Source organism: Diceros bicornis, chromosome 4, assembly GCF_020826845.1.
Source record: "Diceros bicornis minor isolate mBicDic1 chromosome 4, mDicBic1.mat.cur, whole genome shotgun sequence".
In the NCBI taxonomy this organism is placed as follows: domain Eukaryota; kingdom Metazoa; phylum Chordata; class Mammalia; order Perissodactyla; family Rhinocerotidae; genus Diceros; species Diceros bicornis.
Genome location: NC_080743.1, coordinates 8,288,237 through 8,301,525, shown reverse-complemented (window position 1 = coordinate 8,301,525; position 13,289 = coordinate 8,288,237). Strand labels below are relative to the sequence as shown.

Below are 13,289 nucleotides of genomic sequence, written 5' to 3'. Positions count from 1 at the left end.
TTAATTTAAAAATATTAATTTGGCTCAAGACTGTATTCTAGTCACTGTACTAGGAGATAAATTAAGCTTGTATTTCTGGCCTGATGAAATATTTTAAACTCCTGATATCATGAGATTCTCAATGTCTTACTCATACCACTTGCACTAGCATCTAGCAATGTGTCTGTCCCATGGTAGGTATTAAGGTATGCTATATTTGTTGAATAACTCCATTAGTAGCCTTTCTAATTATGGGTCATTTTTAATATTTGATAAGCATATTTTCTATATCATCATGCAGATTGTTAATGAATCAAAGTTGAGCAGACCAAGATTTAGGAGAGACTTCTATAGCTCATCATGAAAACTCTCCCCCCAGGTTGATAATAATGGAGCTCACTTTCATTGGAAACTGTAATCGAATCCACTGGGAATATACCTTCCTATGACTATATTATCAAATGTTATTCACAAGAATATAATTAGAAAATTTTGAAAAACGTCTTGCTGAAAGTCATGCACAACATTCAATGCAATTCCCTCATTTTCTCGTCTGGTAACCCAGTCAAAACAGGAAATGAGGTTGGTTTGACATTACTTACTCTTGTTGTACCAAGCTATGAAGCTTCCTCGGCACCCTGATTTTAAAATAAAATTCCAAACCTTTTAATAAATTATTTTATTCTCTTACTTGGGAACATTATTGAGCTCCTAAGTGAATAATTTTTGAAATTTACACTATTTTTTTCTTAAACTAACAAAGGAGAACTCCCACACTTATCTAGAAACTTTCAGAATCTGAACATTCTTCATGTTCCATAAAAGCTCATCTTTGATAGTTTTGTTGCAAAATCTCTCAGTTTCTCATAGTATCACTTATCAGACTGAAACTTACTGAAAACAAAAAGTTCATGCATTCTATTCTGAAATCACTTTATCTACTTAGCAGTTATCTTTAGTCAATATTTATCTATTTTTATGCTTTCCTATTTGAGGAAATTGTGGTGGAAACAAAGATGAATTGCAGTTGTAAGTTTTTTATTTACCCATCCACCAATGTACCACCTTTGTCACAAGAAGAGGACTTATCCTTTCTTTGTTCATCCTACTTGGAACATGACTAAATAACCATTTTGTTGTCCTTACAGTAATGTACAAACCTTATGACTTTTGAGTATTAACTTACTGGCGATATTCTTACCAGCTTTCTGAGGGTGTTGACAATATACACATTGACCAGCTAATTTACTAGAGACATAAATGTATACATGAAAACATATATGTACTCATACATACATACCTATGCACATATTTTTAATAAATTCTGTAGCTTTTTATTATGGTTATTTTTCCACATATTCATAATATTGTGCTTTCTGCATATAGGAGGCTTTTGGTATATAAACTTGGGTATATAAATTTTACATAATTTTACTATACAATATAATATATGATTTTAGTATAGTCAAATAAAAATTTAGAAACAGTTTAAAAATAAGCTAGCTTCTGCCATTTTCTAATTATTGTCATGTGTCACATGATGTTTTGGTCAATGACATACCACGTATGTGACAGTGGTCCCATAAAATTGGTACCATATAGCCTAGGTATATCATAGGCTGTACTATCTAGGTTTGTGTAAGTACACTCTGTGATGTTTGCACAATGAAGAAATTGCCTAACAACGCATTTTTCAGAAAGTATCCCCATCAATAAGTGATGCATGACTGTAAAACATGGATATTTGCATTCCACATATTTCACAAGACACAAAAGTTTCCACAATTATCAACAAGGAACAATAATTTGCTTTTAGCAAATAACTAAGGTGTGATTGTGAAATGTCGCAGAAATACCTGTTGTCACTCAAATTTAAGACTCTTAGTTTCTGCATCTGTCCGATTTCTTCAGGAAGAAATTCCAGTTTATTGGAGCGTAGAGACATAACTGTTACATTCTTACAGCTTCCAATCTACGGGTAACAAAAGAAAATAAAGAATTACAGTGTGAACTATTTTTTATATTAATTTTATAATTTATAAAACAATTTAATTAATTTATGGATTTCCTTATCACTTTTTTTTTTTTTTTTTTTTGTGAGGAGATCAGCCCTGAGCTAACATCCGCCAATTCTCCTCTTTTTTTGCTGAGGAAGACGGCCCTGGGCTAACATCTGTGCCTGTCTTCCTCCACTTTATATGGGACGCCGCCACAGCATGGCTTACCAAGCAGTGCGTCGGTGCGCGCCCGGGATCCGAACCAGCGAACCCCGGGCCGCCGCAGCGGAGCGCGCGCACTTAACCACTTGCGCCACCGGGCCGGCCCCTTTCCTTATCACTTTTGAGACTCTCTCTTAATATATGTATGTTTTTTTTATAATCTCACTCTAAAATATGTGTATATATTGTATATATTCCTTTAGACGTTAAGGCAGTGTATGTCTCATTCTTTTACATATTAGGGAGGAAGAATTTTCCTTATAATTTTATTTTTAGAATATTTGTTAACTTCATTGCTTTCATAAATCACATTGTTTTTGACCACCTAAGTGAGTACTGGTACATCTGTGTTTATAACAGAAGGTTTTACGCACTCAAAAAATGAGGTACTGTTGACATTTCCTTGGCAAAGTTAGTTTTACTTCTTGTTACAATGGTACTTATTTTTATTCATAACTTTTCATTCTAAAATAATGATCTATTGCTTATTGTTCCTTCATTATAGAAGTGTTTAGTAGAAACGTTAAATTGGAAATATACTTCCCACTTTTTCTTGGCGTTAATAAATAAAAATTCCATTTAGAGATAAACACTAACAGAACCTCTTGGTGAATTCTGAAGTTAAAATAATATTGTTACGCAACATGATACTTCACAAAACTTATTTACATTAAAAATATTTCACTTCAGAAATGGAAATGTAATTATTCCAAAATGTTATTTATAACTGTTCTTAAAATAAAAATATACAAATTATTTAAAATTGTATTCCTTAGCATTGATTAACTTACAATATTTTATCACTTTTCTTTGCAAGCAGTATTTGTCAAGTGCATTTTCTTGGTCAAATAATAAGAACATCACTTTTCATTTAAAAGCGAATGTGTAACAAATATATATGTGGATAATTCCTATGTATATTCAGGGCTCAACTCATGAATCTACACTGCCATTGCACCTAAGTTTTAATCCCAAAACAGATTCATTAACAGTTAATAGCAACAAGTTTATTCCTCACTTCTCTGGGTAATTCTGGAAGGAAATTCTCATCCACCGCTAATGTTCGAAGGCTATGAAGGTAGCCAATAGTAGAAGGTAGCGACTCCAGTTCATTACAGCTACAGTCAAATTCTTCTAATAGAGATAAACTGAAAAGTTAAATACATTAGTTAGACATTTTAAAAGGTCAAGACAGCAAAAAAGCTTTGAAAAAGCCACATATCCAAATACACCAAACAAAAGTTATTCATCTATATTATATAATTAAAATTATACAAATGAATTTATCAGTTCAGCCCAATGGTTTCAGACCATTTGATAAGTGGTTCAATTTGGTAAAATAAATATGCTTTATGTTTTCCTTTTCTAAATTCACCTGTCATTTAACTGAGCCATTAAAAATGACAGAAGGTTTTGTTTGTTTCTGTACAACTTAGTGTCATTTATAGCCAGATGTTTATAATGTATATTCTTGGAATGAGTGCATGTAACCAGCATTGGAGAGGGAGAAGAGTATAGAGGGCAGGTCCAAGAAAGGGAGGATAAAGGGGCAAAACATTAACAACAAAAACATTGATTGAATGGTAGGTAATTTACTAAGCATTTTAGAGATAAAAACAACTAATCTTTTCCTTATAACAACTCTATAAGATATCTATTATTTTTAAACCCATTTTACAGATAAGGAAATTGAGGCTTAAAGAAGCTAAGTAACTTGCCGAAGGCCACACAAATTAGGAGAGTTGAGGCTAAATGCAGACAATATGGTTCCACTGTATTATCTTGCCTCTTTGTCTGTGCCTCTGTAGCAGAGCTTATGGACAGGGCTCATTTCAGGCTGCAGATGTATCTTGCTTGGTTTACATAGTATTTTAAGAGGTGGTAAACTCTACATAATGACCCAGACTCTTGGTGCCTCTTGAAAAAGAGGAAGATCTGGCAATACTGGGCCTGTGTTCTTCCATGACAAGTAATGGAAACAGAGTAATAGCTGCTGCGTTTGAATGAGTACAGTTCTCTGGTTTGTGACAATCCCCACCACTCTGTACTTAGCCCACTTTACCCCAGATCTACCGAAAGGAATTGTATGAATTAACACTCAAGTTATCACAAGCGAACAAGACATTTCAATGCCTGGTTTGAGAGAGCTGGGAAAGAAAGAGAGCCTGGCACAGAGTAAGCACTAGCTATATTTAAGTTGTCATTCATGTTGTTGTTAGTATTATGACACTCATTACCATTCATGTCACTGTTATTACTGTAATAGGAAGGAACCCCTAAGGGTGAGGATCTCATCATTGTAAAGGGACGAATGAGACTTAGTGGGAACAAGGTTGTAGAATCTGCTTCCTTTTTTTATATCTCGGAACTATCTGGCTTGAAGGCAATTACTTGCATCATTTAGTCAACAAGTAAACACAGAAATTAAACATATGGGCTTTCGGTCAGTCAGAATGGATTTGTGTCCTAGCTCTGTCACTTACTAGACATATTATCTTGGGTATAAAAAAAGAAAACAAAGACCACAGCTCAAAAATCAAAGCTAATTTTATTTGCCTGCCAGGCCAGGGCATGCACCAGGGGAGAAATTCACTGAGTAGTGCTCTGAGGGGAAAAAGTCAGTGCCAACAGGGGGTGGTAACAGTGGGTTATGCTCACTAAGGACTAAAAAACTGCATTATGGAGAGGGCGGAATGAGTTCACAAGTCCATGTCCAGTTAGGGAAATCAAGTCCCGTTATCCACTGGTTAGGAAAGAATCTAATTCAGGAAGGTCCAGTCTGACCCTGATGAAGGTAACTCACGATTCATGGTCCTTAACAGCTTCAGCTGGTTAGAACCAGGTTGAACAGCATTCTGCTTTGTGTAATATCTCGTAGGCAAGTGCTGCTTAAGTGAAAAATTTTCCTTTTACACAGACAAGTCGTATAACTTTTCTATAAGCCTTGCTTCTTTATATTTGCAGTGAGAATACTAATAATTCCTGACTCATGCATTTGCTCTTAGTATTTCATGAAATACTGTCAGGAAAGAACTCAGCACAGTACCTGCCATAAAATACATGCTCAGGAAATATTTTCTCTTTTTATTAGTGAACCCTGATAAACTCATTTCTAAATCCTCTGAGGCCCCCACATGCATGGGTGGCCATGTTGCTGAGTGCACGGTTATGTGATTGTGTGCATGTGTTGGTGGGGGCAGAAATCAATGCATATGGAAAACCCATATTTATTTATTTCTTAAAAAGAAATGAGTTTAAAAAGAGTTTATTTCTTAAAAAAAAGTCAGCACAGTGTCTTACACATATAATGCCCTTAATAAATTTGGTACAATAGAATAAAAAAGGTTTCTATCGATGATTTAGGGTCATGTACTCAGCAAGTGGTCATAAAATCAGGAGGGATTTTTTAAAATAAAAATTTCAGACATATGTTCAGAGGCAGAAGTCAAGGAATTAAACAATTAAAAATATAATTAAGGTTTCTCATTTTTTCTTTCTTTTATAAAAACATGTTTTGAGGTTAGTCTCGAGTCACAGTAAGGCAGTCCTTAGTTTGCACGATTCTGATATACACAAATTTCAGTTATCATGGTTTCATTAAATAACATTAATCCCCTAACAACGCAGCTCAAATTTCAGTTACCTCAGTATAGTAACTGTGAGCAACTGAATAAAGTCTAAACTTTTTTGCTAACTCCTTAGTCCACAAATACCAATGTAAATAACAGACGTGCGTCATGATCAGTGACTAGTCACATTGCTTCTTTCAAAGTCTGTCAGTGACTGGTCACTGCACGTCTGTTATTCAGTTCATGCACAGACAGTAATCATGTAGTTGTGTTGCTTTCTTGTCAATCAGCAGTAGAGAGATACTATAGGTACAATAATCTAGCAATAATAATTTAACATTTAATATTAATAATTTAATAAATTAACAAAGCACTACTACTGTTGGATAATGCCCTTTGATACCCTAATTCTCTTGGGGATTTAAATGAAAATGTGAAAATTTGCTGTTTATCACCAAGAACCACTTCATTAATCCAACTAATGGACCAGAGAGGTATTTCGACTTTGAAAGCCTATTATCTTACACAGACTTTTGAATAGGCTATTGATGCTACCACTGGAGATCATGCAGTTTCTTTAGCTGAGTTTTGGAAGAAATGACATAAAGCATACAACTGAAAATATTCAAACATCATGGCGGGAAGTAACAGCAAGTAATATGCATGCAGTATAGCAGAAACTTTTAGCACACTGTGCAAATAACTTTGCGGGATTTGAATCAAACATAAATGAAAGTATAGAAGAAACAGCTGACTGTGGGAATGTTGCCTGCCAATATTCAAGAGACTAGATATGCTGCCAGAGGAACTTAGTGAAGCCAAACTTGTTGACATAAATGAGGAAAGTGGTTCTGCTGAAAAGGATGAAGATATCCCAGAGGAAGTGATCCCACAATAGACTTCACATTAAAGGAACTCTCAGAGATGTTTCATAACATTGAAAACATAAATGATAAAACTTTGGAAGTCGATCAAGCTTAAAAAGGAGTCTGACAATTCAACGATGCACAGAAAAGATGTTCACTCTGAATTACAACTTATACAATGAATGAAAAGAAGGCAAGCATCGTTCAAACTAATCTTGACAAGTTTTTTACAAAAAAACTCCACTTTAATTCTTGATGTTCCTAAAGTTTACAACAACAGTGCACTAAATAAATGTTTTACTATTTTTCCATTTCCCTATACATTTATAACTAATAGTAACAATGTTTAACGTTTGAAAAAGTTTTCAAAGATCTTTTGTCAGAATAATCATAATTTTCCCCATTGATTCCTAAGACTGTTTTGCATGGTTTCAGCCTACATGGTTGTTTTCACATCCCCCACTACCGTGTAAACTGAGGACTACCTACATTAAGAAGATAACCTTTTTACTGCACCATGGGTTATACTGAATTAAAATTTATAGCCTGAAACTACTTTACTTCTCTGAGTTACAGAGAAAAGCTATTAGGTGCAAAACATACATTCTTTAGTGATCTCTGAAATTCAAGATTCAAACTCATAATCTAACATTCCAGCTGACTTTATTAGTGCCTTCTTATTAGAAATCACCTAAGGTATACAGGATCCCATATGAAAACGGTTATATCACATTTACTCAGATTCTCACTGGCATTCAAAAGATAGATCAAAAGAAGTGAAATAAGTCAGACAGAGAAAGACAAATACAAAAAGTGAGTATAGTCTCACTTATATGTGGGATCTAAAAAACAAAAACAAAACCAAACCAAACTGAGCTCATAGATATAGAGAACAGATTGGTGGTGTCCAGAGGTCCGGGGTGGGGATTGGGCAAAATGGGTGAAGGGGGTCAAAAGGTATGAACTTTCAGTTATAAAATAAATAAGTTATGGAGATGTAATCTATAGTATGGTAACTATAGTTAATAATACTAGTTTGCATATTTGAAAGTTGCTAAGAGAGTAGATCTTAAAAGTTCTCATCACAAAAAAAGTGCAATTATTGTAGCTATGTGTGGTGACAGAGGTTAACTAGACTTATTGTGGTGATCATTTTGCAATATACACAAATATTGAATCATTATGTTGTAAACCTGAAAGTAATATAATGTTATATGTCAATTATATCTCAATTAAAAAAATACATTCATTATGCTTTGTGCAAAAAAAGAGACCAAATTTACCTTTTTTTAAAAGTTTTATCTATAGTCTACAATTATACACAATAAAAGTAATAAGCTGTGAAGAAAGTGTAAAGCACTTTTAGCAGTGCTTTCCAAATTTTAGTGTGCATATGAGTCACCAGGAGAATTTACTAAAATGCAGATTCTAATTCAGTGGTTTGGGGTAGGGCCCAGATGCTGCATTTGTGACAAGCTCCTAGGTGATGTAGATGCTGCTGGTCCTGGGACCACACATTGAGTTGCAAGGTTTTAAATAAAGCCCTTCAAATATTCAAGAGTAACATTTAAACACACACACATACACAATAGACATGTCAATAACAGCTAAAATCCATATAAATATCACAAGACTTGTGTCCAATAAAGCTTTAGTTCACATATCAGTGACGCTACTGGAGGTAGAAATGCCTGAAATTAAACAAGAGTATTGACTTAATTTTCTAAAAATATTCTCCACATTTTTTTCTACTTTAGTTTGGTCTCCATGAATTAGTCCTTGTTGGGGAGATATCACTGTGTTATTAACCCTCAATTACCTAGCTAATAGGGAAAAGGGATTGTGAGAATGTTACACAGATAATCTATAATTTCACTTTAACATTGTTTATGACCATTAGAAACCCTTAGATACCATTAAATGTTCTATTAATGTAGATGCTAATAAACAAACATAAATGGCTTTGGGCTTCACTTTCTTAGTACACTTTTAACTCTTTACAGAAGTAATGTAATTCAGTGGAAAATATTCAAACACGCTTGGGTTCCAATTCTAGTGTGTCCACTTAATAGCTGAGTGACCTTTATCTACTATTAATCCTTGTTTTCTCGTCTGTAAAATTGGTTGATAAAGCCTAATATTGAGAGTTTCAATGAGGATTAAATGTATGCTAAGCCCCTGGCATAGATATGGCACTCCATTAAAATGACCTGTTACTAGGCATGGAGTACCCTGAAAAAAACAAACTTTGAACAATCTGTTTCTGAAACATGTAAAAGTTATCCTGTAACATTCCCTTTTAAAATGAGTTGTTTCATGTGAATACAACTCTCTAGCAGACAAAATGTAAAATTACCAGCAATTGATTAGTAAGACATGGGAGCTAGACAAATTTCAGATGACTATGAAGGATTGTGATTGTATTAACAGAGATTTAGTAGAAAGGGATATAACTAAAGAGAGAGAGAAAACTTGTTTGGAAAAGGCAAGCTGCTTATATAGCTACTCCCTGAAAGTGCCAGTACAGGCAACAGGTTGAGAGGCTAAACTGCAGCAGCCAGCAGGGATTGGAGTCTGGACTCCAGCAATTACCAGCAGCAACAACCTCGTCAAGTTACTTAATTACTCTGTTCCTTGGTTTCATCACTGGACACAAGGGGATGATAACAGTACTTACCTACTTGTTATCAGGACTAAATACCGTAGAGGAGTTAATACATGAAAAACACTTAGAATAGGCACATAGTGAATGCTAAGTAACTTTTGCCGTTATCCTTATTTTCAGAGATTGTAATATCAATTTCATTTAATTCAGGCTAAGAATCAAGTTCTAGATTCTATCGTTAATTTTCTCATTAACATTAGGTAAGTCACTTGTGCTCCTTCTAAACAATGGCAAGAAATTAACGAAATTTAGACTAACTCTTTCCTACAGTGTTTACTATATGAAACTCAACTAGTTTTGTAGTAAATTCTACAGTCTAAGCTGAATTCAGTCAAACTGGTGGAAACAGCATCTGTTAGGAATAGTCAATCATTTAGTGCTTTTACCTGTGAAACACCTATGTTGACTGATTTTGAGCAGAGTTCCATCATTGTATAGACAAGATACTTTTCATTTCACCCGATTTTCCCATCTTTCCAAAGTAATTATTAGCTTTTGCCTTCCTTTGGACTTTTCGGGAAATTAACTAGATTGATTGAAAAGGAAATCTGTAATTTTTTTTTATTATAGTAGAAAAGTATCACCCAAATGCAAAATTGGGTGTTTAAAAGTATTTTCTGTTTTAAAAGTATTTTCTAGGGAACAGATCTGTGACCTATGAGTATAAAATAGCTTCATTGCAAAAGATCATTAAAAAAAGATTCTATACGGTTCAAGTTAAGATACTGACACTGAAAGACTTCTTAACCAACCAAAATATAGAAACATTTCACATATGCTGGAGTAAGTACTGCAATTGTAATTTGGTCACAAGCCATAAATGCTCACAGTGCTAAAACTCTGGGGCAGGGAGTAGGGGAGGAAATAGGCAGTAGAGGAGAATGGCTCTTAAATGGATATCATTGCTGGTTTTGTACTTTAACTGAAATCTTATACAATCATCAATGAAATTCCATTTAATCACTTCTCTGTACTTTTCTCAGTAACTACTTTTTTCTGTGAGTATAACTCTATAACTTTGGGAAATATATTAAATTTTTTTTCTTTTGTGTTTTGAATTTCTCTGTCTAGGTCTTTTGACTTTACAACCAAATACTATGATTCTAAACAGTTTATTCTTGAGGACCCAAAGGCATGGAAACAATTTCAAACACTGCTTTCCCTAAGAGAAGAGTCTATAAGTTTAACGTATGGTGATATGGACTGAATGTTTTTGTCCCCCCTAATTCATATGTTGAAACTCTAATTTGCAATGTGATAGTATTTGGAGATGGGCCATTGGGAGGTAATTAGAGTGAGATGAATTCATGAGGATGGGGCCCTCAGGATGGGATTAGCGCCCTTACAAGAAGAGACACCAGAGTCAGTCTCTCTCTCTCTTTCTCTGTCTTGCTCCCTCCCTGTGCACACACAAAGAAAAGGTGATGTGAGCACACCCAGAGATGGTAGCGACCTATATGCCAAGAGAAGAGACCTCAAAATAAAATCTATCTTGCTAGCACCTTGATCTTGGACTTCCCAACCTCCAGAACTATGAGAACCAAATCTCTGTTGTTTAAGTCACCCAGTCTATGTTCTTTTATTAAGGCAGCCTGAGCAGACTAAGACAATGTATTATTACCATAATTGGAAATAAATATAAAACATTTTTCTTTTTAAGAACTGGATGTTTCATTCATGTTACATTACTAATTCTCACACAGATGAACATAAGCAATGATCAATAAATAAATCTTTTTGTTTGTTACTATTAATGACTATTATAAGCTATTGATGGCTCTCTAACACTGTCTCACAACAATCTCTGTGATGTACTATTATTTCTATTTTACAGATGAGAAAAATTCAGCTCTGAGAAGTGGAGTGACATGCCCATGGTCAATTAATTAATGAGTGAAGAAGCCAGGATTGAAATCTAAGTCTAGTTCCAAGGCTTGAAACACCCTGCTGTGCCATACTGCCTAGGTACAATGAAGGAGATGAAACATGCTCAAGACATGATCCCAGCCCTTAAGGAGCCCATATTCTAGTTAGGAAGACGTGGCAAAATTGAAAAGTTAAATGATGATACAAAGATAAATAAGATATAAGAAATGGAAAAATGTCACAAGTTAGAGTGTTCTCTACCTCACATACAGAGTTCCCAAAACTTATTGGTCCATGAAACTTATCTTTATGTCATACCTATTAAAATCTCAAGTCATGACTGTTTCAAAGAATATAATTTAGGAAAGCTGGTCTAGTTTGTAGGTTCACTGGAGCTTTTAACCTAGAGGAGGAAGCTGCAGTGATCTGGGCGGGTAGAAGGGAGAATCATTAAGTCATAAAAACAAGTAAACAAATTCTTGAATCCAAATCCCAGAAATTCAAATTATCTAAGTCAATAATTTTTTTAACTTTTTAAAAAAACAGATGAAAGTGTGAGCGATTTCCATTTCTTAACACATTTAATCCTCACAACATTCTCATGAGGTAGACCTTATTATTATGATTTCAATTTTAGTGAGGAGGGACAGAAGGCTCTATGTTACCCAGCAGCACATCAGAGAGCCAGGTTTTAAATCCACAAGGTGCTGGCTCCAGAGCCAAAGCAACCAACCACTTTCCTCTCGCAGGCAGCTTCATTTTAAACCAGACTCTCAGGCAGTTCTGATGCAGGCACAATGGAATAGGGAGTGAGAAGATAGTTAGTTGATAACTATAAAAGTAAGCTGAGTCTAGATGGCAGTTCTCAAACTTCAGTGTGCATCTGAGTCCCCTGAAGGGCTTGTTAGCACATAGATTGCTGGCCCCATGCCCAGACTTTCTGATTCAGTAGATCTGGGGTTTGTCTCTGAGAATTTGTGGTTCTAACAAGTTCCCAGTTGGAAGCTGATCAAGGGACCACATGCTGAGAACCACCAGACTAGACTAGACTATGGACAAACTTGAATACAGTGTAAAGTAATTTGGGTTTTATCCAGTGAAGAGTTTGTGTGTGTGTATTGTTTTTATTTTTTTGACTAGAATAACATTACATGATACAAAATTCAAAAAGCACAGAGGGTATATGATAGAAACAAAGGTCCCTATTTACTCTATTGCCCAGACCCAAATTCTCCTCCCAAATCCATGCACATTTGCAGGTTCTGGTGTCCTCCCCTTCTTAGGGAACAGAGGGAAGCACTGGTTTTAGCACTCAAGTACCTAGAATAAAGTTCACTTATTTTCTTGCAGTTATAGCAGTCTAGTAAGTAGACTACAGGAATTTATCCAGTAGACTAAACATCTGGATCAAAGAATTAGGGAATTTTAGATGTAGGTGGAAATTATAAATGAGGAAGCTAAGCCACAGAGAGGTTAGATAACTTGTCCAAGTTCACACTGTAAGTGGTATAGCCAGAGTCACACGCATGCTGTCTGACTCCAAAGTCAGTGCTCCTTGCACTATCCCTCAGGAGTCTGAGACTCAGAGAGAAGAAAGGACTTACCCAGCTTTGCATAGCTACTTAGATTTTCTGATTCCCAGTCCAGTGGTCTTTCTGTTTGACCATGCTCTATGAGGGAATAACTTTCTAAAATACCCATTCAGATTTCTGAGTTTATTCCTCTTGTCTAAGATAAAGCTAAGAGAGAGAAGGCTCAGCATGCAGTTTCTCTTCTTATGAAAGATCTTTTGCCTCCAGAGCAATGGGACCCATCAAATTACCAAACATAACAAAATGTGTGACTCGACTATCACATGTATTAAGAGGCATCATATATAGTTCAATTAACAGCTTAGCTTTGAAATCTGGAAACTTCTCTCAGCCTCAGTTTCTGTATCTATTGATGGGGAGATAATAATACACATCCAATAGTGTTAATGGGCCTTTAACCAAATAAGAATGCGTGTAAAGCAGCAAACATCGTGTCTGGCACAGCATGAGCACACACAAAAAAGTTTTTTTTCATTATTTTCATTGCACATTCAATTCTTAGAGTGCCTGGAACTCCCAGGCACAGATTAAGA

General features: G+C 35.1%; 1 protein-coding gene across 3 annotated transcripts in view; it reads right to left on the bottom strand.

Moving 5' to 3' along the window:
* LRRC7 (leucine rich repeat containing 7) overlaps window positions 1–13,289 on the bottom strand; it is a 395,243-nt gene that overhangs the window by 108,539 nt on the left and 273,415 nt on the right. For all 3 annotated transcript variants that reach the window (XM_058537060.1, XM_058537063.1, XM_058537067.1), the window contains exons 11-12: window positions 3,217–3,346; window positions 1,836–1,951 (exon numbers count right to left, since the gene is read on the bottom strand). In XM_058537060.1, coding sequence (XP_058393043.1) covers window positions 1,836–1,951; window positions 3,217–3,346 — 246 coding nt within the window. The remainder of the gene's footprint in view (window positions 1–1,835; window positions 1,952–3,216; window positions 3,347–13,289) is intronic.